Source organism: Manis javanica, chromosome 8, assembly GCF_040802235.1.
Source record: "Manis javanica isolate MJ-LG chromosome 8, MJ_LKY, whole genome shotgun sequence".
Taxonomy (NCBI): Eukaryota; Metazoa; Chordata; class Mammalia; order Pholidota; family Manidae; genus Manis; species Manis javanica.
In genome coordinates, this window is record NC_133163.1 from 74297815 (window position 1) to 74324475 (window position 26661).

The 26661-nt window shown below is 53.4% G+C and overlaps 2 protein-coding genes across 2 annotated transcripts; both read left to right on the forward strand.

The window, feature by feature from the left end:
* Positions 1-1538: 1538 nt before the first annotated feature.
* LOC108400003 (myosin-6) lies at positions 1539-14489 on the forward strand. The gene is made up of 23 exons (XM_037017438.2): positions 1539-1739; positions 2992-3135; positions 3391-3547; positions 3645-3672; positions 3958-4069; positions 4361-4453; positions 4717-4780; positions 5040-5138; positions 5513-5616; positions 5698-5836; positions 7284-7552; positions 7823-7993; positions 9170-9479; positions 10167-10237; positions 10511-10598; positions 10688-10805; positions 10949-11072; positions 11353-11489; positions 12726-12981; positions 13117-13359; positions 13489-13665; positions 13950-14095; positions 14339-14489. The coding sequence occupies exons 1-23, from the start codon at positions 1539-1541 to the stop codon at positions 14472-14474; spliced, it is 3387 nt and encodes a 1128-aa protein (XP_036873333.2). The 3' UTR covers positions 14475-14489.
* Positions 14490-15572: 1083 nt separating this feature from the next.
* On the forward strand, positions 15573-24960 carry LOC140850655 (myosin heavy chain, skeletal muscle-like). The gene is made up of 15 exons (XM_073241703.1): positions 15573-15606; positions 16418-16827; positions 17193-17319; positions 17410-17528; positions 17875-18071; positions 18621-18804; positions 19030-19195; positions 19293-19417; positions 20314-20622; positions 20944-21147; positions 22038-22163; positions 22270-22545; positions 23595-23690; positions 24398-24532; positions 24883-24960. Exons 1-15 carry the CDS (start codon positions 15573-15575, stop codon positions 24904-24906), a joined length of 2532 nt encoding a protein of 843 aa, XP_073097804.1. The 3' UTR covers positions 24907-24960.
* Positions 24961-26661: the final 1701 nt, after the last annotated feature.

Below are 26661 nucleotides of genomic sequence, written 5' to 3' on the forward strand. Positions count from 1 at the left end.
GCTCCCATTCCTGGTCCCTGGATCTGTGGGACTCCAAGCTCAAGAGTGTAGGGAGATGCTCCTAGTTTAGGGCTTTTTGAAGACAGACCAGAGTGCAGAGTAATGGATGGGGCAGAAGGGACAAGCCCTGGCTGTGGGGCAGGCGATAAGCATCTGGCCTGCAGGAAAAGATGACCCTCACCTACTGTGGTCAACTTACCCTTCAGGTTAAAAATAACCAAGGTAAGTGAGGTGGTGCGAGAAGGTTCTGTCTTCCCCCTAGGCCTCTTAAGTCCTTTGGAGGGGAGGAATGTACCTAAAGACTAAAAAAAGGCCCTGGTGCCAGAGGGGCTAGGGCAACAGACCTTTCATGGGCAAATCTGGAGGTCCTGCTGTCCTCTCATCACCTCCAGAGCCAAGGGATCAAAGGAGGAGGAGCTGGGAGGGAGGGGAGAGAGGTGGGAGGGAGGGTTCCTCCGGAAGGACTCCAAATTTAGGCATTGGATGGGGTCAGTGAGATATAAACGAGCGGCTGGAGGACTGACAGACACTCCTCTGAACCAGGTAAGAGGGGACTTGGGGTGCGAACTCTGTGGCCAGCCCTGGAACCTCCCCCGGAGGGACTCTGTCTTCAGAGGGAAGGGGACACAGGGTGGTTGGAGGCCCAGGGTTCTTCTGGAACTGCCTTTCTCCACCCCAGAATGCTCCCACTAACAGAGGGGAGGTTCCAAGGGGAAAACCAGAAATCTCTTTTCTTCTCCCACCGGCATTTCTCTCCCTGCATCTGCCATCTCCCACTGCCTGCATCCTGTGTGGCCTGTCTCCATCTCTCTTCCTCTTTGGATGGCTTCCCTCTCTGTCTGCTTTTATTTGACCTCTTGGTCTTCGTCAATACTTACCACTCTCATACTTCTTAGTCTGTCTCCCCATTGCCCTTCCTTCTCAGCTGTGCATTCTAATCTCCTTGCCTCTCTGTTTCCAACTCGGATTCTGCATCTAGTCCGCTTTTACTGACTCTGCATCCTTTATTTCCTGCCATCTCACCTGCTCCTGACTCCCCATTCTGGCTGTCCTGCTAACGCCTGGCTCTGCGTGTCCAGCCTCCAGGTTCACTTCTTGCTGCCGGCCTGCCTCCCTTGTTCTTCACACTCCTGTCTGTTCTCTCGGCCTGGCTGTACCTCAGTGGCCCCACCCACGGTCCAGAGTCTTCAGGACTCTCTGTGAAGAGATAATTAGGTGAGAGGTACTCCAATTTTCTGCTGGGAGCAAGGTTCTGGACCAGAGGCCCACTGTCTCTCTGAGCAGCTCAGCACCTCCCCTTAGCAGAGTCCAGCCAGTCCCACCCCATGCAGACCTCTCACAGACATTCACCTTCAGTGTCAGTCAGAGGGCAAGGGAAGCAGGACCTGAGGTGGAGGGTGGGACCCAGGGCAGGTGCCCCCCTGGACAGGGGAGCAACGGAACCGGGTGGTGAGGTGGCTGGGCGTGGAGTGAGGGCATGGCCAGTGTCACCCACGGAAGCCTGGGCCCCCCTGTCTCCACTGCAGAGGAGTGACAAGATGACTGATGCCCAGATGGCCGATTTCGGGGCGGCGGCCCAGTACCTCCGCAAGTCAGAGAAGGAGCGTCTGGAGGCCCAGACCCGGCCCTTTGACATCCGCACTGAGTGCTTCATGCCTGACGACAAGGAGGAGTTCGTCAAGGCCAAGATTGTGTCCCGGGAGGGAGGCAAGGTCACTGCCGAGACTGAGAATGGCAAGGTGTGTAGGACACAGCACCATGGAAAGAGAAGGTCTGGGGGATTTTTCAGGGAGGAGCCACTTGCAGTGGCAGCTAAGGGGCCCTGACAAAGAGCCAAAGCCAGTTGGAATGCAATATGTGCCCCCTTGAGGAGCCCAGCATCTGAGTGAGAACCCAGGTCTTTCTCAGATAGCCCAGAGCAGGTATAAGAGGGCGCCACCCCAGGGATGCAGGCCCCTTGCCAGAGAGGATCCTGGGGGGTGGGCCTCAGCTGATCTTCTCTTCAGCAGGTCTTATAAAGAGGACCCAGACACAGCATCAGATGAGGCTTCCTTCTCAAACATTATCCCTCCCTCCCTCCTCTCTGTGACTCAGTTCCCTCCACAGGCCAACTTGCCCAATTCTCCCTCACCCAAATCAAGAGCAAACTCTTAGACCCAGATGAAAGCAAAGAGCAGGAACTCTTGAGCTGAACACTCAGTCCTGGGGCTGGTGACTGGCACTCAGAAGTCTACAGTCTGTGGTCCCTCACACCAGCAGAGAGAACTGTCAGCATTCGCCAATAGTGGCTCAGGACTGTATGCCTCCAGACACGCTGACTGAATGCTGCATCCCATTGAGGTGTGCAGTGACAGGCCACAACCCACTGAGGCTTTGATTCTGATCCCAGCTCTGCCACTAGCTAGCCACCATGCCAGCAAATCATTTAATTACTCAATCCACAGCTTCCTCCTCAGTAAAAAAAAAAAATGCTGACATACCTACCCATAGGATCTAATGATGTCAGACATGGCAAATTGACTGTTGCCAATCAAACCATGCTGACATTGACTGATGGGGAGTGCAGTGGGTGGGATATATTTTCAGTAGGGGCAAGGTTTGCCTGGGCAACTGACACCCCTAGGCACTGCACTCTGTCAGGGTAAGACGTGCGCAGATCAGAGAGCTGCTAGCTCCTCCAAGTTTGCCCCCAGGCACTTGAAGCAGTGACGGAAAGATGATGCGCATGGGCACAGGGTCTGGGGTACTGGCAAGACACAGGGACTCTGAGGCAGTCCCTGGGATGGGAGCAACAGTGGGTGGGAGAACTGTCTGGGCACACAAGGAGGGAGAGCCATGGGGCCCGGGCACTTGTGAGAGAGGGGCTTGGAGTGAGGCCAGGTTGTGCCTACGCTCTGGGAGAGGTAAGCAGGCAAGGCAGATGAGTGCAGACTGGTGGGCCCTGGTGGGTATGTGGTCATCCCTGGCCTATTGCTCATGCTCCCTCCCCAGACGGTGACTGTGAAGGAGGACCAGGTGATGCAGCAGAACCCGCCCAAGTTCGACAAGATCGAGGACATGGCCATGCTGACCTTCCTGCATGAGCCTGCAGTGCTCTACAACCTCAAGGAGCGCTACGCAGCCTGGATGATCTATGTGAGTGCGTCCTGCCCATGGCAGGGTGCCTGACCTAGCTGGAGTCTCCAAAGTAGGCTGTAGTGACTCTCTCAAGGGAAAGGGTTGGAAACCCTCCCAAGAGACCCAGGTCCCCTCTGTCCCGCTCTCCACCCCTGGTCAGCTGCAGAAAGAGAGGAGCCAGCTGGTGTGGCCAGGGGCTCCCCTGCCTGCTACAACCACCTCTCGCAGGCTGTCCCCTCCAGCCTGTCATGCCTGCCCTGTCTCCCACTCCAGACTTACTCTGGTCTTTTCTGCGTCACCATAAACCCCTACAAGTGGCTGCCAGTGTACAACGCTGAGGTGGTGGCCGCCTACCGGGGCAAGAAGAGGAGTGAGGCGCCTCCGCACATCTTCTCCATCTCTGACAACGCCTATCAGTACATGCTGACAGGTGAGCATGGTGGCGGAGACCTGTCCCCCTCTGCCCTGCATCTATAGACCTTGGCTCTCAGCCCTGACACCTTTGCCTCTCCCCTTTTCTCTTCAAGATCGGGAGAACCAGTCCATCCTCATCACGTGAGTGAGCACTATCCAGTCACCAAGGGGCTCGTGGAGGACCAGGCTGATTCCTGGGGCATAGGGGAGAGGCAAGGTGTGAGGCTGTAATTACAAGAAGCGTTGAGGTGCTGAGCTCTCAGAAGAGTGCCAAGCATCCGGTGATCATGGGCAAATTCTGCAGGGGGCTGGGCCCTGGTGGAGGAGATTAGGTAGACGGGACTCTGAGGGAGAAGGGTGCAGTGCTGAGCTCTAAATGGAAACTTGTGGGAATCCTGCATGCTCACGCATCCCTATTGCCTCCAGTGGAGAATCTGGGGCAGGGAAGACTGTGAACACGAAACGTGTCATCCAGTACTTTGCCAGCATCGCAGCCATAGGTGACCGTGGCAAGAAGGACAATGCCCATGCAAACAAGGTGCGGGTGAACCACAGGCTCAGCAGAGCAGGTCTGGGGGCAGGCTGACCCAACTGGCCCCTGGCTGTGCCCTGGAGAATATGGGGATGGCACCACTGAGCCCACTACTCAAGACCTACCTGGCAGGAGACATGCACTCTGGGTCTGAATATGGTCCTTTGGAACCACAGACCAGCCAGCAGTCCACCAGCCCCACCCCCGCTCCCCAGGACCATAGCAGCCCTCTGCCCACCCCAACCACTGTCTGGAGGTGGACAGAAATTAACCCTCAAGGCTCTGCTCCTTTCACAGGGCACCCTGGAGGACCAGATCATCCAGGCCAACCCTGCCCTGGAGGCCTTTGGCAATGCCAAGACGGTCCGGAATGACAACTCCTCCCGCTTTGTGAGTGCCCTTGACCACTGCCAGCTGGGCCCATCCACCTTCGGTTGTTTCTGCTCAAAGATCCCTGGGTGGCATGTGGCAGTGGGGGGATGGGGCATCCTTTTCCCCACTTCACTGTTTTGCTTAGTAACTGGGATACCCAATAGGTCATCTACATTTCCAAAACTATCCAGGGCGTTCTGGGTTGCACTGAGGCCCAAGCTCTCCACTCTGTCCCCTCTGGCCACTTTCCTCACTCTTCGTCTCATCCACTCTTTGTCCAGGGGAAATTCATCAGGATTCACTTTGGAGCCACTGGAAAGTTGGCTTCTGCAGACATAGAGACCTGTGAGTATAGTAGGGAGCCCTCCACACCCTCTGGGCCCCCCACCTCTGTCTCCTTTCCCAGCTCAGCCTTCTCCCTGAACCATCTGTCTCTGTCCACATTTGCCCCTGGTCTTTACTATTCTTTTTTTTTTCCAAACCATGTCATTTCCCCTGACTCTCGCCATCTTGCTGTAGGAACCTTCCTCCCCTGGTCTCCATCCTTTGGCTAGCTGTACTCTCCTCGCTTCCTTACCGCCTTCCTCCCTTCTCCTCACTTCAGATCTCCTGGAGAAGTCCCGTGTCATCTTCCAGCTGAAGGCTGAGAGGAACTACCATGTCTTCTACCAGATCCTGTCCAACAAGAAGCCGGAGCTTCTGGGTGAGGCCGGCTGCTGCCCGCTGCCCCCACCTCCTCACTCGGCCCCACTGCCCTGCTCCCCGCCCTCCTCCCTGTCTGCTCAGTGGCCTTCTCTTCCTTCCCACCTTTGACCTGCCTGTTGTCTTGTGCCCCCTTTCCATCCTTTCTTTGTCATATTTCTTCACCTGCTGATTTTCTCTTTCTCTTTATTTGCCTCCTCTTGTCCCAAGTGTTGTTCCCCCACTGCCCTCCCTCTCCGGGTTTCCCACCAACTTTTTCCATTTTGGGGGGTTTCCTCCTTGGTCCCTGCTTATTCTCTTCCTGTCCCTCTCCTCTGTTGTCCCTGCCCCCTTCTCCCACCCCCTTGTCTCCTGCCCTGCCCCTTGCCTGAACAGACATGCTGCTGGTCACCAACAACCCCTATGACTATGCCTTCGTGTCTCAGGGAGAGGTGTCCGTGGCCTCTATCGATGACTCCGAGGAGCTCATGGCCACAGATGTGAGTGAGGAGGCAGTGTGAGGCTCCAGGGGCTCCCAAGCCACTGGCTCCGATCACCCTCTGTCTCTCACTCTGTCCCAGAGTGCCTTCGACGTGCTGGGCTTCACTCCTGAGGAGAAAGCCGGCGTGTACAAGCTGACGGGTGCCATCATGCACTACGGGAACATGAAATTCAAGCAGAAGCAGCGGGAGGAGCAGGCCGAGCCAGATGGCACTGAAGGTGTGAGAGGCAGGAGGGCTAGAGAGATGGCCTGGTGTGCTGGGTGTTCCCCTGAGCCAAGGAGACAGCCCACTAGGAGCAGAGCCTCCCAGGCTGCATCAAAAAGTGGTGCCTCTCACTGATTCTCAAGGAACCAGGCTGGCAGCAGGGTTACTAGGGCTATGACCCAGAAAGTGGGAAGAAACTGAAAGTTATGAGGAGCAGGTGGCCAGAGACTGGCTCCGCCCCCCCATCCAGCCCCACCTCCAGGCTTTCTCCTCCTCAGAGCCTAGCCAGAAGCCACCACTGTTCCCATACAGGAGGACCTGAGGCTGTAGGCTAGATGGGGTGGATGGGGGGAGAAGGGCTGGGGAGTGACAGAGACATGGGAGGGGTCAGACAAGAAGCCCCCACAATCCCTCCAACTTCTTGACACCTGCTGTACCATTAGTGAGTTGGTGGGTTTTTCTCCTGTGCCCAAAACTCACCCAAGCTCAGGATAGCACAGCTGCTGAGCTCTGTACATGACCACCACTAATGCAGTGTGCATGTGGGGATGCTCAACCCTTCTGAGAGACCTATGCAGGCTCTGTGCCAGGTTCTATTTGGGAGGCAATAGACCAGGAGACAGGACACAGCTCCAGGCATTGGCAGGTCGCCGCCCCACTAAGCCACTTTCCCCTTGGTGAAAAGGAGCTACAGTCTTTCCCAGCTCACTCCAGGGAATTTTCTTGATTCCTTTCAGAAGGAAATGTGAAGGTGTGAACAGGGCTAGACAAATACCAGGACATTCCTCTTAACCTGCCTTTAAGGACTCCTTCTGTGTGTCTGTCCAGGTTAAAATGCCAAGCATGGGTTTCACAGTAGCATGTTACCAGCTATTACAAAATTCTTGAAATTAAACCAAATCAATTCCTTCTAAATAGAGATCAGATGTTGGATGGTACATTTGGAGAGCTGAACAGACGGTGGCAGGGGTGGAGCTGGGAGGGGGAAGGTGTCTAATATCCTGTTAGGATCCTTGATTTCACAGCCAGTCAACTTGGTCAGCATGTGGAATGAGAGTAGAGCGTGCCCAGTCCTGGGCCACATCCTGTGGTGGACACAAGGGAGGCAGAGAGCAGACTACTCCTCCATCAGCCACAGTCCCTGCTCCAGAGAGACAGGTTGTTCAGTGAGGGCTGGGGACACACTGACAGGAGTGCTGGTGAGGGGCCTGGCCCAGAGACCCCCAGCAGATGTAAAGACGGAGGTGAGAGTAGCTGCTGTAGCACATGAAGGGGCCTGGACTCAGCCTGGCTTGGGACACACTGACTATGTGACCCTGGCAAGCCTGGTGCCCTTCCAGGCCTCAGTTTGCAACTCTTTAATGAGAGGTTGGACCTGGCGCTACAGAAAGGCTCTGGTGCTGGCACAGGGCATGGAGGCCTGCTGAAAGTGTTTACTTACTCCTCTCCTTCTCCACCAGATGCTGACAAGTCCGCCTACCTCATGGGGCTGAACTCAGCTGACCTGCTCAAGGGGCTGTGCCACCCTCGGGTGAAAGTGGGCAACGAGTATGTCACCAAGGGGCAGAGTGTACAACAGGTGTACTACTCCATTGGGGCACTGGCCAAGGCAGTGTACGAGAAGATGTTCAACTGGATGGTGACGCGGATCAATGCCACCCTGGAGACCAAGCAGCCGCGCCAGTACTTCATAGGAGTCCTGGACATCGCTGGCTTTGAGATCTTCGATGTGAGTGCAGGGAGCACAGGGAGAGGGGAGAGCAATGACTCACTCGCATATGCAACAACCATTTGTTAAGCCAGCGATAGACCAGGGGCAGGAAAGCCCGTGGGGGTCAGCAGTGACAGACGCAGTCATCTTCCTGTCTTTGGGAAGCTCCTGCCCCACCAGGGGAGGGGACCAGCCTCCCCCTTGCTGGGCTTAGGCACAGCCCCGGCTGACCCCACTGGAGACTCAGACACCTGCCTCCCTGACCACTCCACCCTCTCTCGCCTACAGTTCAACAGCTTTGAGCAGCTCTGCATCAACTTTACCAACGAGAAGCTGCAGCAGTTCTTCAACCACCACATGTTTGTGCTGGAGCAGGAGGAGTACAAGAAGGAGGGCATCGAGTGGGAGTTCATTGACTTTGGCATGGACCTGCAGGCCTGCATCGACCTCATTGAGAAGGTGCCACCTCAGCCCTATCTCCTGTGTCCATCCCAAAGTAGAAGTCCTGTCCCTTCTACACTCAAGAAACAAGAGTCCCCAAAATCCTAAGCCTCTCTTAAGGCCAAGTTTCTGCCCACTGTGAAGTCACCAACACACAGAGGACAAGCACCTTCTCTCCCAACGACCTAAAACCTTGTCCTGTGTGGTGGTCACATCCCAGTGTCTTAAGAGGAGGGTATAATGAAGGAGAGGGTTCCCGGCATGTCCTCATCTGACACACGATGAGAAACGTCATTCATGGAAAGATCCTAGGCTGAACCTGGTAATGTCTGGCTTCCCATCCTCTTCCTTGTCACTGAGAATGAGCCCGTTTTTAGCCCCTCTTGTTTGCAGACTCAGAGGAGACAAAGACAGAGCTGGTGGGAACCCTCTGGTGCTTACTTGCTCTCAGGCACCTCTGTGCTTTGCTGATATGGGCCAGAGCCCAGAATAACTACTACCCTCACCCAGCCCAGCCAGTGCCCTGCCAGAAACAGGAGCTTCCCACAAGCTTTGGGCAGTTAGCCAGGGTGCTGCTCTTCCAGAAGCCTCAGAGTTCCCTGAAACTATATGGAAGAGAGTGCATGGACATGAGTGGATGTGTGTACAAGCATTTTTCTAGGGAGCTAGTCTTTGGCTTCATCACATTCTCATTAGGATTCCTGCCCCAAGAAAAGTCAAGAACTGCCACACTCTCTGGAGAGCAGCATGTTGTGCAGAACCTGGATGCCGCTAACCATCCCTTGAAGAGACATTACCCATCATATAGACAGGGTCTGGCCTGCATGCAGTCTGGCACCCTGATACACATCTGCCCCTGCTCTCAGCCTGCTCCAGGGCAGGGGGCCACTCAGAAAGAAGGGGCTTTGCTGCAAGGCCTCGGGAGTTCTTGAGAGCTGAGGAGAGTACCTGGACCTAAGCTCTTTCTTAGGTCCACTGGGGCAGAAATATTTTGTATAGATCAGAGCTGAATGTAAGTGGATTTGGTTTAATTCCAAGGATATTGGCTTCCTATATTGAGAAGGAGATGCCAGATCAGGCTTTCTGTGGCCTGCCAGCTATATTGGGCTGCATTCTTTCCTCTGCCAGGGTGTGGGACTCTGGAAGCTGGAAGTGTGTTTGTTGATGCTCTCTCTACTTCCCCTCCACCCTCAGCCCATGGGCATCATGTCCATCCTGGAGGAGGAGTGCATGTTCCCCAAGGCCACCGACATGACCTTCAAGGCCAAGCTATATGACAACCACCTGGGCAAGTCCAACAACTTCCAGAAGCCACGCAATATCAAGGGGAAGCAGGAAGCCCACTTCTCCCTGATCCACTACGCGGGCATTGTGGACTACAACATCCTGGGCTGGCTGCAGAAGAACAAAGACCCACTCAATGAGACGGTGGTGGGCCTGTACCAGAAGTCCTCCCTCAAGCTCATGGCCACTCTCTTCTCCTCATATGCTTCCACCGATGTCGGTAAGGGGGCAGTCCTTGCACTGGTCCAGGGCACTTCTGGAGGTGCAAGGGGCCAAGGTCCCACTGCTTGAAGGCACGTGACTCTAGAGGCAGAAGGGAGCCAATGAGCTGTGGGATGGGGCCCAGGAGATCCCACAGCAGTCCATCTGTACCCACTCTGTGATGCATTTTCAGCTTTATGTTATGGGTATCAGTACATGTTTAGCGTCTCCTCTCAGCTGAGCAACTGGAGGTCAGTGAGGGGGCACATATGCATCGCTGTGCCTGCAGGAGATCTCACTAAATGTTGGGAGGATTGCTGACTTTATGGAAGAGCAGATGAGCCTCCAGTGCAGAGAAGGAAGAGAAAGGGTGTGGACTGAAATGCGGAGTAGGAAGTGCAAGAAGGAAAGTACAAATTGGGCAGATGTAGCATGAAGTGGGTGGTTAGAGGAGGGTGGGAGATGAGCCCTGACATTATTTCAATGCCTGCCATGTGGCTAGTGCTGGCGACCAGCCTTATATGCCTGAGTTTATCTAATCTCCTTCACACCTGTTAGAGGTACTTCCTGACCTCCTCATGGAAAAAACTGAGTCTTAGAATAAACTGCGGGAAATCACTCAGCTAGTGAGTTGCAGAGCCCTGCCCCTGCCTGACAGCTCCTCCATTTTCAGGCTCTGGTTCATCATTCCTTCTCTTGTTATTAGGGGATAGCGGTAAAGGCAAAGGAGGCAAGAAAAAGGGCTCCTCCTTTCAGACAGTGTCGGCCCTCCACCGGGTAAGAAGGGCCCAGAGATGCCAGCAGACCCGTGGTGGGCACACTCAGCCTTTTGGCTGCATCACCCTAACCTGTTGCTCTGAGTTTGAAAGGAAAGAAGCTAAAGCTACATTTTTGGCATGTAAATTCTGTGCAAACCTGAACTCACATAATAAATTATATGTCAGCTCTCAGCTTTGAGGGTTCCAGAGACAAGTTGTCTGGGGCCCAGGGCGCAGGGACCCAAGGGGCCCTCCCTGTGACTTCTGACTCCCCACTGTCATCCACCCCCAGGAGAATCTGAACAAGCTGATGACCAACCTGAGGACCACCCACCCTCACTTTGTGCGCTGCATCATCCCCAATGAGCGGAAGGCTCCGGGTGAGCGATGCAAAGTGTCTAGTCTGGGGAGGGCACTTGACATCCCCTTTCCCTGAGGCTGACCACTTCTGCCTCACCTCCTGCCACAGGGGTGATGGACAACCCCCTGGTCATGCACCAGCTGCGCTGCAATGGCGTGCTGGAGGGCATCCGCATCTGCAGGAAGGGCTTCCCCAACCGCATCCTCTACGGGGACTTCCGGCAGAGGTGGGCATGGGAAGCCCCAGGGTGCGGGGCGCAGGGGACCCGGGGAGGCCTTGGCGGGAGGAGAGGCTGCAGGCGGCCCTGAGTTCTGTGGGCAGGGCAGATCAGTGCAGACTGTGGGTGACTCTGGGCACCTTCCTTCCCAGGTACCGCATCCTGAACCCGGCGGCCATCCCTGAGGGCCAGTTCATTGACAGCAGGAAAGGGGCAGAGAAGCTGCTGAGCTCCCTGGACATTGACCACAACCAGTACAAGTTCGGCCACACCAAGGTGAGTCCAGAGCTCTGTAGGATGGAGTTGCAGACCTGTGGGCACGCTGAGGGAGTAGCTGGGAGTTCAGAAGGCAGATCCCTGATTCCTGGCTTCCTGTATCAATCAAGGGCTGGAAATAAGGCTTCCTTTCTGTCTTGTTTGTCCTATTTCATTCTCAGGTCTAGGACATGTGGGCAATGGTTCCCTGGGAGCTCAGCCAGGGTTTCCCACCCTCTTCCTCTTCCCTGGATACCCTTCTCTGAGCCGTGCCCCCTCTGGTTCTACCCCTTGCCCATAGGTGTTCTTCAAGGCGGGGCTGCTGGGGCTGTTGGAGGAGATGCGGGATGAGAGGCTGAGCCGCATCATCACCCGCATCCAGGCCCAGGCTCGGGGCCAGCTCATGCGCATTGAGTTCAAGAAGATCCTGGAGCGCAGGTGAGCGGGGAAGGAAAGGGAGAGGTGCTCCCAGAGACCAAAGAGACAGACAAGCAGTGCCGGCTGGCATGGGTCACAGACCTGAGTTCAAATCCTGGCTCCACCATTTACTAGCTGGCTTGAGCAAGTGACTTTACCACTCTGGGTCTCATTTTGAATTCTTAAATAAAATAAAATACCCCATAGGAAATGCAAATTAAGACTATTTTAAAACACTAGATTGTCAAAAAGCAAGAAGTCTTAACCTACTGCTTAAGGTGTGTAAATTAGTGTAGACTCTTTGGAAAACAATTTGTCATTATCTTCTAATGATGAACAATTGTATATCTTTTAATTCCACTCCTGACTGAATTCCCACAGAAACTCCTGCACACGTACAACATGAGACAAGAAAGAATCTTCATAGCAGCATTGGCCAAAATAGCAAAGATCTGGAAATGATTCAGATTTCTCTCCACAGGAAAGACTAGAAAGTAATGTAGTCGTTCAGTGGAATATTATAAAGCAGTGAAAGGAGGCAACTACAACTACTTGGTACACTGTGTTTGAACCTCAAAAGCAGACTGTTAAGTGAACAAAAGCAAGTCACAGAAGGATACATAGGGTGTGGTGCAATTTTTATAAGGCTCAGAAATAAATTTTTAAAATGAAGTATTCTTTACATATATACATACATGGTTAAACCATGTTTTGAAAAAACAAGGAATTAAAGAACACAAGATTCAGGGTAGTGGCTGCTTCCAGGGGGACCAGGAAAGAGGGTGGGGAGGAATATATAGGCAGAATCAACACTGTCAATGTGCTAGTTCTTGTTTGGGTAATTGGTTCATGGATAGTCATTTTGTTACATGCTTCATATCTTACATACATTATAGATATTCTTATATGTAAAATATCATAACTTTTAACTTGTTCGAGGTTCTTCTGAGATCAGAAACACTGAACTTAGTAGACATTCTATATAAGTGGTAGCTTCCATTATTACTAATGCCCCAGTAGGGAAGATATAAGCTGCCTTTTCGCTGAATTGGTCTATTAGTCAATATTTATTGAGCAATTCCATTTTCAGTGTGGTAATGCAGGGGTGGGGGTGCATATCAAGGCTACAAGACAGGGCTCCTGCCCTTAGGTGCCTACAAACTTGCTTAGCTGGGCTGGGAGCCAAGTGCAGTTGGGCCCACGATTGGCAAGTGCTCTTTCCTTGTGCCCCTCCTTGCCTCCATGTTTCCTTGCCAGGGATGCCCTGTTGGTAATCCAGTGGAACATTCGGGCCTTCATGGGGGTCAAGAACTGGCCCTGGATGAAGCTCTACTTCAAGATCAAGCCACTGCTAAAGAGCGCAGAGACAGAGAAGGAGATGGCCACCATGAAGGAGGAGTTTGGGCGCCTGAAAGAGGCGCTGGAGAAGTCCGAGGCTCGCCGCAAGGAGCTGGAGGAGAAGATGGTGTCCTTGCTGCAGGAGAAGAATGACCTTCAGCTCCAAGTGCAGGCAGTAAGACCACATGATTATCTCCCCACCTCTCGTCTCTCCTCTCCTGGATCACAGCCTCTCTCATCACCATGGACTCATCACCTGAATCTCTCTTCTCCTTAATCACCAGCTCTCCTCTCTGTCCTCTTCTCCCAGGAACAAGACAACCTGGCTGATGCGGAGGAGCGCTGCGACCAGCTGATCAAGAACAAGATCCAGCTGGAGGCCAAGGTGAAGGAGATGAATGAAAGGTTAGAGGATGAGGAGGAGATGAACGCAGAGCTCACCGCCAAGAAGCGCAAGCTGGAAGACGAGTGCTCTGAGCTCAAAAGGGACATTGATGACCTGGAGCTGACACTGGCCAAGGTGGAGAAGGAGAAGCACGCAACAGAGAACAAGGTGAGGGCAGCTCCCCTGGCCCAGGTCTCCTCGGGACTCACAGACCAGAGTGTGGTTGTGGTCCTTGGTCATAGATGTCTCCAGGCTGGTGATGTTTGACCATCAAGGGGATGGATTCTTGGTCGGCAGGTGAAGAACCTGACAGAAGAGATGGCTGGGCTGGATGAGATCATTGCCAAGCTGACCAAAGAGAAGAAGGCTCTGCAAGAGGCCCACCAGCAGGCCCTAGATGACCTTCAGGCTGAGGAGGACAAGGTCAACATCCTGACCAAGTCTAAGGTCAAGCTGGAGCAGCAGGTGGATGATGTGAGTAGTAAGAACCATGGTCGACCTCTCTCAGGTCAGGATTTTGCAGGCAAACCAATGGCCATGGGATCCTGATCCCTAGAACTAACATCTATGCCTATTGGGGCCTTTTTGCATTCAGTAATTCCTCAGTAGTCTGGATCTCTGAATCCTTTCTGCTTGCAGGGATTTCTCTGCTGGTTTGACCTCCAATCCCAGTGGACTTTCAGTTTAGAAGGAGTAGAAGAGCATGCACTGTGGATCTCAGGTTTCCTACACCCAGTTCATTTTCTTCTCTTCACCAGCTGGAGGGTTCCCTGGAGCAGGAGAAGAAGGTGCGCATGGATCTGGAGCGAGCAAAACGGAAGCTGGAGGGCGACCTGAAGCTGACTCAGGAGAGCGTCATGGATCTGGAGAATGACAAGCTGCAGTTGGAAGAAAAACTGAAGAAGTAGGAGGCTTCAGTGGCCAGGAGGGGCTAGTGGAGGTGCCTGGCTGGGGGTTTAGAGCACAGGTGCTGCACCCCCACTGGCCACAGCTGTCCTGGGCACCATGGGAATGAGGAGGTCAATCACAGCCCTTCCACTTTCACCCTCTGGGATGAGGGGAGGGGATTGGTCCTAGCATGCAGAGGCAAGAGAGAAGAATGGGTTCAGTGGAAGGAAGACCATCTGTTACTCACCTTCTCATCCAGGAAGGAGTTTGACATTAATCAGCAGAACAGTAGGATTGAGGATGAACAGGCACTGGCCCTCCAGCTGCAGAAGAAACTGAAGGAAAACCAGGTGAAATTCTTCCTGGACAGCCAAGGGAGAGCTCAAACATGCTGAGGCAGCTGAGGCTGCAAGAGCTGCTTGGGTTCTAGGCAGTATCTAGAACTCCAGGCAGCCCCAGAGACCCCATCAGACTTGACTTGTAGGCACTTGAGGAACTCCTGCCTTCCCTCATTAGAGCAATAATGTCTCATTTCAGCAAGGCTGTTTGGGGAGGCAACCATACTGACTGAAAGGGCTTCTCTTGCCAAACTATGCTCTGCCCCATGGATTTTCTGCTCTGGGACAAATGATAGGGTTCAGTTCTCCTGTAACCCTTCCTCTGATATTTCTCCCCTCTGTGTGGATCTGAGGGGGCCCTTCGTGGAGCACCTTTCTATGGGGTGCTCTATTCATACTCTTCCCAGGTACTGACCCCCTGATATGGAGTCAACTCTCACAACCTTGAGCAAGTCACTTCTTCTCCGTGAGCCTCAGATTCTCTTCTCTGTAAAATGGGAAAATAACACCTTGCCTTACAGAGAACCAGAAGGGATAATGTCTATGAAACCACTGTCAACAGGAAGTTTGCCACTAGCAAGGAAGTGTCCTTTTGTCTGCCTCTTGGCCTTCTCATGCCTCTGCAGGAGGAGATTAAATGAATAGACATAGCCCCTCTTACTTTTAATGCACCCTGAATTTTAATGTGCTTTTAGTCCCAAGTTTGTCAGAAGAGCCCTGGAAGCAAGGAAGGCAGGTACTGTCATCCCCATTTTATAGCTGCAGAAGCTGCATGGCCAGGTCTGGACATAGTGACCCCAAGGATAACAGGCAGTCAGCTACTGGAAGCAGGGCCTTATCCTTCCATTTTCTAGTAGTGATCTGATCTCCCCTCAGCATTGGGGGCCCATGGCCCAGGCTGCAACTGATGCATGAACACAATTCCACTTCTCTGGGGGCTGCTCAGGGGCTGGTATGCCTTCAGTGATAATTTGTCCTCTGCTTTTCTTGGGTGACCCTTCTGGGTTTTAGCCAGAATATTAGGATATTCTCTAGGTTCTTGTCCCTGGGTCCCAGCAACCTCTTTGGCTCCTGGACCCAGACAACAGTGCTGCTATTCTCACCAGGTCTTGGCAATAGGCTGGGCCTCGTCCTTCTTCCTGCCCAAGCTGTGGCATGCAGATCTGCCCTCTCCATCTTGAGAGCAGAGGTGCGGTGGTCCCCTCTCTCCTGCTCCCAGGACCCAGCCACTCGCATTCCATTAACACTGTCCACAACCACAGATGAAGAGATCCCACCAATCAGTCCTCACCTTTGTTACTGGCTAGTGAGGCAACAGATCAAAATGGCAGATGGAACATTCTCCCAATTTAGTCAAGGCCAAGGCTAAGGCTAGAAAAATGTGGTAGGAGCATGATGAAGAGTGTAACCTGCTACCACTCACCTGGCCTGGCAGGAAACAATCAAGCTGGAACCCAGCCCTGGGCATAAATAAACCTAGCTTTGGAGAGTGAGGAATATGGTTGACTGGATTTGTGGTTAACTCAGAAAATTACAAAAGTTTTTATTGTTTTGAGGCATATTGTTGCAAATATTTATCGAATCCAAGCACCTACTTTCCTACTTATGGTTCGCAGAGTAAAGCAGAACCTAGTGAATCTGTGGAATATTTGAGATCCAGGACCTCATGGGATCTCAGGATCCTATCTCAACACAGATTCTCAGGATTCAGGGCTGCAGATTCTCAGGCTGGGTCTGAGATGCCCCCAGGAAAGTACCTTGAAGTTTTGGTTTCAACTGCATTCCTACTGATGGTCTGTGAACTACAGGATGTTTACAGCATCCTTGGGTTCTACCCACTAGATGCCACGTTGTGACAAGCAAAAATGCCTTCAGACATTGCCAACTGTCCCTTGTGGCATAAAATTTTCCCTAGTTGAGAACCACTTCTCCAAAGGGATCTGAGTGTTTCTGAAGCCCTGTGGTGGGGGCTCTGGTGGAGGGCTCCGGGTGGGTCTGAGCCCCTTTTGTCTGGTCCCAGGCACGCATCGAGGAGCTGGAGGAGGAGCTGGAGGCCGAGCGCACCGCCAGGGCCAAGGTGGAGAAGCTGCGCTCAGACCTGTCCCGGGAGCTGGAGGAGATCAGCGAGAGGCTAGAAGAGGCCGGCGGGGCCACGTCCGTGCAGATTGAGATGAACAAGAAGCGCGAGGCTGAGTTCCAGAAGATGAGGCGGGACCTGGAGGAGGCCACGCTGCAGCACGAGGCCACAGCAGCTGCCCTGCGCAAGAAGCACGCGGACAGCGTGGCCGAGCTGAGTGAGCAGATCGACAACCTGCAGCGTGTGAAGCAGAAGCTGGAGAAGGAGAAGAGCGAGTTCAAGCTGGAGCTGGACGATGTCACCTCCAACATGGAGCAGATCATCAAGGCCAAGGTGGGCTGCCTGCTCGCCTCTCTGCTCCCTCTTCTCAAGCAATAGTGTGCCATCTTTCCACTGTCTCTGTCCACCATACCTTCTCATTCTCACTCCCTCCATCACAATTGGTCTTGGTCTCCCTCACCCCCTTGCCCCTCCACTCCCTTCCACCCACTTCTCCAACTCCTCACTATCCCATTCCTCTCAGATTCGTGCACCCTCTTGAGATTGCACCCCTCCAGCACAGCTCCATTTCACCCCCCACCCCTGTGCTCTCCCCACTTTGTCCCTCTCTTCCTTCCTCTGGTCAACCCAGCCCCTTCTCCCTGACAACTCTGGTCCATCCTACATTCACTCTTCCTGTGTCCCTTACTGCCTTGAAGGCTAACCTGGAGAAGATGTCCCGGACCCTGGAGGACCAGGCCAATGAGTGCCGTGTGAAGCTGGAAGAGACCCAACGCTCCCTCAACGACCTCACCACCCAGCGAGCCAAGCTGCAGACTGAGAACAGTGGGTGCCCCTAAACATCCCAGCACCTGCCCCAGTATCGGGTACTCGTTGCTCGTTTCCATGGCCCACAAGCCCTCGTTCCCTCTCCAGGTGAGCTGTCCCGGCAGCTGGATGAGAAGGAGGCACTCATCTCTCAGCTGACCCGAGGCAAGCTCACCTACACCCAGCAGTTGGAGGACCTCAAGAGGCAGCTGGAGGAGGAGGGCAAGGTGAGGCCCAGCTAGGTGGCTGTAGGACAGGCTTGATGGCAGCCCTCGGGCAATTAACCTCAACCCGAGGTGGAGCCTGGAGCCTGGAGAGAGGTCTCTAATGTGAAGAACTCAGGTTCTTCTGCTCTTCAGCTAAGCCACACTTGAACATCATCAAATGCCTCTTTTCTTATTTGTCAGGGGGTGGGTTAATCAAAGTGAAATCTCACATCAGGCCTCACCCTAAATGAGGCTGGGACTTAACTGAAGTTCATAGATATGAAAAGGATCTGGAGAATGAGGGGAGGACATTCCCTCCATCCTTCCTAGGAGCTGAGGCTACCTCCTGGTGCCCTCCTCCCCACAGGTGAAGAACACCCTGGCCCACACGTTGCAGTCAGCCCAGCACGACTGTGACCTGCTGCGGGAGCAGTATGAGGAGGAGACGGAGGCCAAGGCCGAGCTGCAGCGTGTCCTGTCCAAGGCCAACTCAGAGGTGGCCCAGTGGAGGACCAAGTACGAGACGGACGCCATCCAGAGGACCGAGGAGCTGGAGGAGGCCAAGTGAGTCCCCCCAGGCCTGCTGCCTAATCCTAAGAGAGGAAGGAACAGGGGCCTGGGGTAAGGACAAGCAGAGTGGGCACAGAAGGGGATCTGAGGTAGGAAAAAGAGGAGGGTAGGAGAAACGTGATGGGCAATAGAGGTGATGAAAGTGAGCCTGGATCCTGCACTCTGAGTGAAACTGGCTGGCCCTGACTCCCCTCCTGTGACGGGCGAGCTTTTGGCCCGGGTTATACCTGATGCTCCCGTATAAGACGAGCAAAAAGCTTGTTGGTCAGAGGAGCTACCGCCGATCAGCCTGGTGGGGGGAGGGCTGGGGCTGCCACTCAGATGCTGCTGCATGTAGGGAGGACACTGTTCGAGGCACCTGCAGCCATAGCTCCCTCAAAGCTGGGGTTCCAGGACCTGAAGAACTGCTCAGTATCCCAGCGAGCTGTGGGTTGGGAAAAGTTCCCCCTCAACTCAGTCCAGAAGGTAGGGTGGTCCCAAGGCCCTGCTGCTTCCAGGTAGAATTGTGCATACACACACACACACACAAACTGTCCTGGGCAGGAAGAAGCTGGCTCAGCGGCTGCAGGATGCTGAGGAGGCCATGGAGGCCGTCAATGCCAAGTGCTCGTCACTGGAGAAAACCAAACACAGGCTGCAGAATGAGATCGAGGACCTGATGGTGGACATGGAGCGCTCCAACGCGGCCACCGCGGTCCTGGACAAGAAGCAGAGGAACTTCGATAAGGTGGGCCTGGGGTGAGGGTCTTAGATAAGGGCCAGGGACATGCTCCTCGGAGGTGGGGGAGGCAGCTGAGCACAGACAGAGGCCTAGACAGCCCTGAAAGGGGCTGGGCCTGGGGCTGGGGCTGGGGCTGGGCTGTGGCTGCACAGTGGGCAAATTCTCTACAGAACACAATTTCCCTGCAACTCCATGCACATTGTTATCAACTCCATGCACATGTTCCTGCAGATCCTGGCAGAGTGGAAGCAGAAGTATGAGGAGTCACAGTCAGAGCTGGAGTCTTCACAGAAGGAGGCGCGTTCTCTCAGCACTGAACTCTTCAAGCTCAAGAATGCCTATGAGGAGTCCCTGGAGCACCTGGAGACCTTCAGGAGGGAGAACAAGAATCTTCAGGGTCTGTGGCCCAGTGGTGGGGTGGGGCCGGGGCAGGGAGGGCCACCATTGGGCAGGGAGAACACAGGGTTTGAGCTTTCTGGCCCTCTGCCCTCCAGAGGAGATCTCTGACCTGACTGAGCAGCTGGGAGAAGGAGGAAAGAGTGTGCATGAGCTAGAGAAGATCCGCAAGCAGCTGGAGGCTGAGAAGATGGAGCTGCAGTCAGCCCTGGAGGAGGCTGAGGTGAGGGCCCAGCTCCGCCTGCACCCCTGGTTGGACGCTCTGCTACTCACCCCAGCCCTACCATCTCTGACTTTCCCCTGCCTGGGGGTGATGCTGACCCCAAGACATAATCTATTAGCTCCTTATTCTCAGTCTAAGTCATTTATCCACTATCCATGATTACCTCTAAAGCCAAGGACTATGTCACAGTCTGATCATAAACCATAAGGTTTTGTTTCTCACCAGGTTTATAACATTGAAACCTGGTCATCATAATACCCCCTCAGACAGCATGGGCTCCAGAGTCAAACAGAGTGACTTTGAAACTTGTTTTCAGAACCCCCCACTGTGTAATTGGTCAAGTTCCTTAACCTCTCTGTGCCTCAGTTTTCTCACCTGAAAAATGAAATTAATTGTATGGAAAAAATTGTAAAATTTTATGTGATTATTATGAAGATTAAATGAGGTGATGCACTTAAGCACATACTAGATACATTAGCTATTGTTACCGTTCATTCTTAAGAACATAGGGATATGCCTGAGTTTTGGGGTTTTTTTTTCTCTAAAACATGAGAGACCTGGGAAACAAAGATAAAGTTTTGAATTTGTAGTTATAAAAATCCCTTCCTTTTGTATGCTGTTTTAGATGGGTCAGGATCATGCAGGGTTGTGCTGGAGGGTCTTGGCAGTATTGAAGTCCAAACCCTTTCCTTGACAGAGGAAGTCCAGGGCATCCTGCAGTTCCACCCCAGAGCACTGAGGCAGCCTGGGGGGAGGGTGCCACCTTCCCATCTCTTCCCAGTCCTTCCTCTCCAGGCCATAGTCCTGGGTGACTTCCTGCATCCTCTTGGCCTCCCTCTTCTCACTCCACCTGTACCCTGACTTTCTGCCTTGACCCTCTCCCCACACCCTCCCAGGCCTCCCTGGAGCACGAGGAGGGCAAGATCCTCCGTGCCCAGTTGGAGTTCAACCAGATCAAGGCAGAGATCGAGGGGAAGCTGGCAGAGAAGGACGAGGAGATGGAGCAGGTCAAGCGCAACCACCAGCGCATGGTGGACTCGCTGCAGACCTCCCTGGATGCAGAGACGCGCAGCCGCAACGAGGCCCTGCGGGTGAAGAAGAAGATGGAGGGAGACCTCAATGAGATGGAGATCCAGCTCAGCCAGGCTAACAGGACAGCCTCAGAGGCCCAGAAGCACCTGAAGATCACCCAAGCCCATCTGAAGGTAACAGGTTGGGGCTCTCGGAAGGGGCTTTGCCCACAGGAAAGGTGAAGGCCAGAAGAAAGTGTCCTGTGCTCACAAATATGGGAATAGGAGCCAACTACCTCCTGAATTTGGCAGCTTAAGGAAAAAGAACTGACCAGGCCCAAAAGCATGTCCTGGACCAGTCCAGCCTCCAGGCCTAGAGAGCAGACAGGGGAATGTGCCCCTATACCTTCTGCTTGACAAGAGTTTGAGAATGTGAGAAAGGATGCATCGAAGCCTAAATGAGAGGCCCTAATGGGATGGGGTCCAGGACTTTCCACAACAGCCTTTCCCCCACAGGACACCCAGATCCAGCTGGATGACGCGGTCCGCGCCAACGACGACTTGAAGGAGAACATCGCCATTGTGGAGCGGCGCAACAACCTGCTGCAGGCTGAGCTGGAGGAGCTGAGGGCTGTGGTGGAGCAGACAGAGCGCTCTCGGAAGCTGGCCGAGCAGGAGCTGATTGAAACTAGTGAGCGGGTGCAGCTGCTGCACTCCCAGGTGAGGAGGTCAGGGGCCACATGAGGAAGCCTGCTGAGTGGCAGAGCCAATTTCATCTATAGATGCTCTGAACCAGATGCTCTGAGTAAGCATGTCCAACCAGGATCACAAATTATTTCATCTCTTGAGCCAACTCTCATCCTTAGTCATAAGAACCACTACCATGAGAATGGGGCCTGCACTTAAAAGCTAAGAGTGTCATGATTGATTGATGATGCCTGCCAAGACCATGAATCTGACAACAGTGGAATGCATGCTGTTATTGATATCCTTGATTTAGAAGCCAGCCAGCCTCCAACTTGCTCTGAAAAATGGAAGTTTGAGAGTTTAAAGAAGCACAACTATATCTACTTGCAAACCAAATTCTCTACAGAACACAATTTCCCTGCAACTCCATGCACATTGTTATCAGTATTTTCATTCTTTCTGCAATGAATTTCTGTGCCCACCTTACTGCAATGCCCTATGGAGTTTTGTTCCATAATCCAGTATAAGTGGGAATGACACCATCCACTGACTCAGTCATCTCCTATTTCACTACATTCTTTCTATAACTATAATCATTTCCATAATACTGATCAAGTAAAAAAAAGTTGTTCCCCTTTTCCTTGGAATATTTTCATGTTCCTACATAGACATATCAATAAAGATCCCAAGAGTAGAAAGCAGACCCTTTGCTGCTTGAACTCTTTGTCCAGAGCTGAGTAATTCTACATATAACATGTACAGAATATCTATTTTCATAGGAAAAGGGTACAAAACAAGGAATGTACAGAAGCAAAGAACACAGGCATGTGTTTTCTAAATGACCAGTTTTAATTCTTTCCAGATAAAGGTATATAGTCAGGTAACAAACTATATAGTCAATATTTTTCTCTGTCCATACCTAGAACACCAGCCTCATCAACCAGAAGAAGAAGATGGAGTCGGATCTGACCCAGCTCCAGTCAGAAGTGGAGGAGGCGGTGCAGGAGTGCAGGAACGCAGAGGAGAAGGCCAAGAAGGCCATCACGGATGTGAGTCCCCAGCCCGCTCTCCTGCTCCAGGCCGGGGCTCCTTGCCCTGGGCAGTGAGCATGTGAGGACTCAGCCAGGCCACCTGTCACCTCTCTCCTGCCCGCAGGCCGCCATGATGGCGGAGGAGCTGAAGAAGGAGCAGGACACCAGTGCCCACCTGGAGCGCATGAAGAAGAACATGGAGCAGACCATCAAGGACCTGCAGCACCGGCTGGACGAGGCCGAGCAGATCGCCCTCAAGGGCGGCAAGAAGCAGCTACAGAAACTGGAGGCCCGTGTGCGGGAGCTGGAGAATGAGCTGGAGGCCCAGCAGAAGCGCAACGCAGAGTCGGTCAAGGGCATGAGGAAGAGTGAGCGTCGCATCAAGGAGCTCACCTACCAGGTGCGGGCCCAGCAGCTGCTCTGTGCCAGGCAATCAGGAGTGGATGTGAAAACACTTCCCTAGCCCAATATCCTGGACCACACAGCCGCCTTTCAGGAATGCTGCCTACCATTCCTGGCACCTGCTCCTTGAGAAGCTAAGACTGATTTGCTTTCACATTCTCTGGAGTCAGTTGGCTTGAGTCCATTAATTTTTCTAGCAAATCTACTTCTACTTCCTGAAAATTCTTTTAACCAGCATTTCCCCAGGTTTTTAAATACCCTGACATGCTACCATGTCAATTATATGGCACTTTAAGGATAAAAGTCAGGGATAGGAACGTGGAACTTCTGAGACAACAGCTAGAAGGCCTTAGAGAAAGAAGACTTCAGAATATTCTAAGACCTTCATCTGCATAGTTCAGAGCTTTTGCCCTTGACCTGCCCAAGAAAGACAGAGAAAAGGGGTATTGATTCATTTGACAGCTGTACATGAGAGTGGCAGGAAAGATATAAAGATGTGGAGCTGCAGGTGTGTTGTACACATAAGGGGAAATTGCAACCTAGCTCATACAATGATGTGGCGATAGGAAAGACCAAGTGACATTGGAGCCAGTGATCCCAGTGCCCCAAATCTGTCCAAGTACAGTATATTAGAGTATTGGGTTATGCTAGGTTAGAACAATCTGGACTATGACAATACCCCCTTCTTTCTGTCTTCCTCATTAGTCCTTTCTGGTCACTCAAGAACCACTGGCCAAAAACATATATGTCAGAGCTAGAACAGCCCCAATGGCTCCATATTATCAGATAAAGGAATTGTATTTGGTTCTGAACCCTCCCCTTTCTTCCAGCCTTAGGGGTTTTTAGGTCCCAGCCTGAGGACCTTGCCATAGCCCTTTGACCTACAAGTAGCAGCAGAGATGGAATCTCCCCACCACCTCTTGGACCTGGTTCACTGGAGGCGGGGGCAGCTAAGGCACAGGGAGGAGAGTGGAATGGGGAGGGAGGAGAAGGTGGTCATCCTCACGTCTCCCTCAAAGCTGGCTTCTCCCACCCACCCATCCCCAGACGGAGGAGGACAGGAAGAACCTTCTGCGGCTGCAGGACCTGGTGGACAAGCTGCAGCTGAAAGTCAAGGCCTACAAGCGCCAGGCTGAGGAGGCGGTGAGTTCATGGTTTTCTCCATTCTTTCACCAACACACGCCCTATGTGTGAGAACCAGTGAGTGTCTGCCCTAGCCTGGGGACCAGACAGCATTTGCTATTCACTTCAACTCTCGGCCATTTCTCCCATGTGTCCAATGTGCTCAGAGTTATGTCAGACACTCTGAGTTCACGAGGGCAATGCCTATTTGACCCAAGGCCTGCCCACAGCTGCTTATAATCTAAGTACCAGTAAGTCCAAGAGATGGCAAGGTAGCTGCTAATGCAGGCCAGGGGGCTAGACAGTGCTGAAGGCTGGAAGAGGGCAGTGGAATTGGGCTTGGAAGAGAGGCCAGTGCAGTGGGGAAGACATCGGGGTGGGAAGAAAAGTGTGGATGTGAGGGGTTGATGAGCACACCTGTGCAGAAAAGCCCAGGCTGGGGGCATCTACCAGGTCACAGTTAGACAGGCACAGTGAACCTGGACTGTAAGGAGGACTGGACCAGGTGGCATGGGGCTCGCCTTGGGAAGTAGGTGGCTATGAAGGATTCTGAGTGCCGGACAAGCTGAGGAGGGTGCCAAGCCAGGAGCAGGATCACTTTGGCAAGGCTGCTGCAGGAACATAGTGAGGGCACTATGCCCCTGGCTCAGGGACAGGAGCTCCCTAGACTAGGAGCCTGGGAGCCCTCAGCCCCCCCGCTTATCCCCTCACCCCCTGGGCCCCCACAGGAGGAGCAGGCCAACACCAACCTGTCCAAGTTCCGCAAGGTGCAGCACGAGCTGGATGAGGCAGAGGAGCGGGCAGACATCGCCGAGTCCCAGGTCAACAAGCTGCGGGCCAAGAGCCGCGACATTGGAGCCAAGGTGGGTCCCTCCTCGGGGCCTTACTAGTTGCCCTGACAGCAGTACGCCCCTAACATCAGTGCCCATCTAAGAGAGCACTTCTTACCCTATAATTGGGCAGCCCTGAACGTCCCACAGCACCCCTGTGTGAGAATCCCCTCCTGCTGCTCTGAGAGCCCCTTACCACTGCAGAAAGTCCAATCCCATCCCCCTAAACCAAAGGACCCCTAAAAGGGATCCCATGCTCCCTGAAGCCAGAAACTCTCCCTTTAAGGGCATCTCCCTTGGGCCACTGAAAGCTGTAGAGATTCCTCCCCACACCCTTCTTCCCCTTTGCCAGCTGTACCTCACACCGTTTATTCCTTTCTCAGCAGAAAATGCATGATGAGGAGTGACACTGCCTCCGGACTCCCACTCCTGTTAAGCCCTAATAAATGTGAGTGCCAGGCTGCCTGAACCCCTGTCCTTCCCGCCGCCAGCCAGCAGCTGTCCTGAAGCTCCTGAGAGGGTGTGGCCCCTGTCCTGTGTCAGAGCTATGGGAGCCAAGCATCCCCCACCTGGAGAGGAGGAAACCAGGGCCCACAGAGGGAGGTGTTCTCCAAGGCAGCACAGCCACAACTCCCCGTTCTGCTCAGTCAACCATATGAGGGAAGAGAGGGAGACATTTCAAAAGTGGAGAAAACAAAGGCACAGAAGGGTAAGCCAGTTCCATATGCCAGGAGACAGAGTCTTAGCGCTCTAGCTGTGCTCTCCCTCCCCAACCCCTGAGGTGTCCTAGAGCACCTCTTCCCTTTAAGGGAATTTCCAAGAGATGCCAGCAGAGGCTCAAGGCTGGCTGGGGATGGAGGTGCAGACAAAGGGGTTGGCACAGGTCCCATTCTGGTCAGCCCCTCCCTGTCATCCCCAGGGAGTCGGCTGGGGCCCAGGTCTAACCCCAGCTTCTGTGAGTCTGCGCCTCACCATGAGGGTGTCCTGAGACCCCGGGGCCCACTGACACTGAGCCCAAACCAACATGCACTGTGGACCAAGGCTGGGCATTGCCTGTTTCCTTCTGACCTCTCTCCAGACACTGGCGAGCATGCGTGTATGTGCAGGTACACACCATCGATCACACTTCTCTGAACTCCCACAAGGACAGTGCAGCCCAGGTCACACAGCTGCTCAGGGGGCAGGGCTGATCCTGGCTCCATTCTGCTCTAAGCAAATCCCTGACCCCTGCTGGGCTTTACCACCAGGCTCTCCTGTCCACTTTCCCTTCCTTTCACCTGACATCCTGTCTCCTGGCCTCCCCTGACTAAGACCTTCTATCCCTCCTCTGAGGCCTTGACTCCAGATACCCCAAGGTTGGTCAGTTTTAAGAATGGACTGTACATAAAGCCCTGAGAATTGTAATCAGAAACCAAAGAAACACAAACTCCAGTTGACTCTAGTCCTGGAGAGGCTGCCAGCCATGGTGAGGAGCCAGGACATAAGGACAGAACAAAAAGCAGGGGCAGGAAAAGTAGGGCCAAGAGAAACCCGTGCTTATCAGTAGGGGGAAGAGAGCAAGTCTCCCAGAGTTCCAGAGTTCAGAGTTCGGGCAGGGTGGGAAGGAGCACCCCAGAAAAAGAAGGAAGGTATTTCAGGGCAGGAACAAATAAGCACTAGAGAGAGGGGATAGCAAGGCCACATTGGGTCCTACGGGTCTGGGCTCTGTGGGGCTGGGCAGGGATGCCCCAGCCACTGGACTGTCCTGGGCAGGGTAGGGCTGATTCCTTGGCTGCAGCAGTGCCTGGTCCCCCGACCCTGAGCTGAGCTCTCCCATAGCGCTCATGGTGGACAGTCATAACCATCCTTCACTAACAGGTCTCCTTCCTCAAGAACAGCCCTGTCTGTCACTTCTGACTGCCTGGGGCCCAGCACAGGGTCTGTGCATGGGAGATGCTCAGGACATGTTTGCTGAGGTGCTGGCAAGCTGGGAAGGTGGACCAACTGGTGGTAAGGGTGGAGATAAGGCTGGGACTCTTTTTTCTGAGCTCCAAGGGGCTTAATGCAGTATCCCGAACACCTTTTTGGATGTTAGGAGAGCTGGGTTGTAGCCCTAGCTCTGTCACAAATAAGGAAGTCACTTCCCCTAACTGGGCCTGTTTTCTGCTATGTGAAATGAGGGT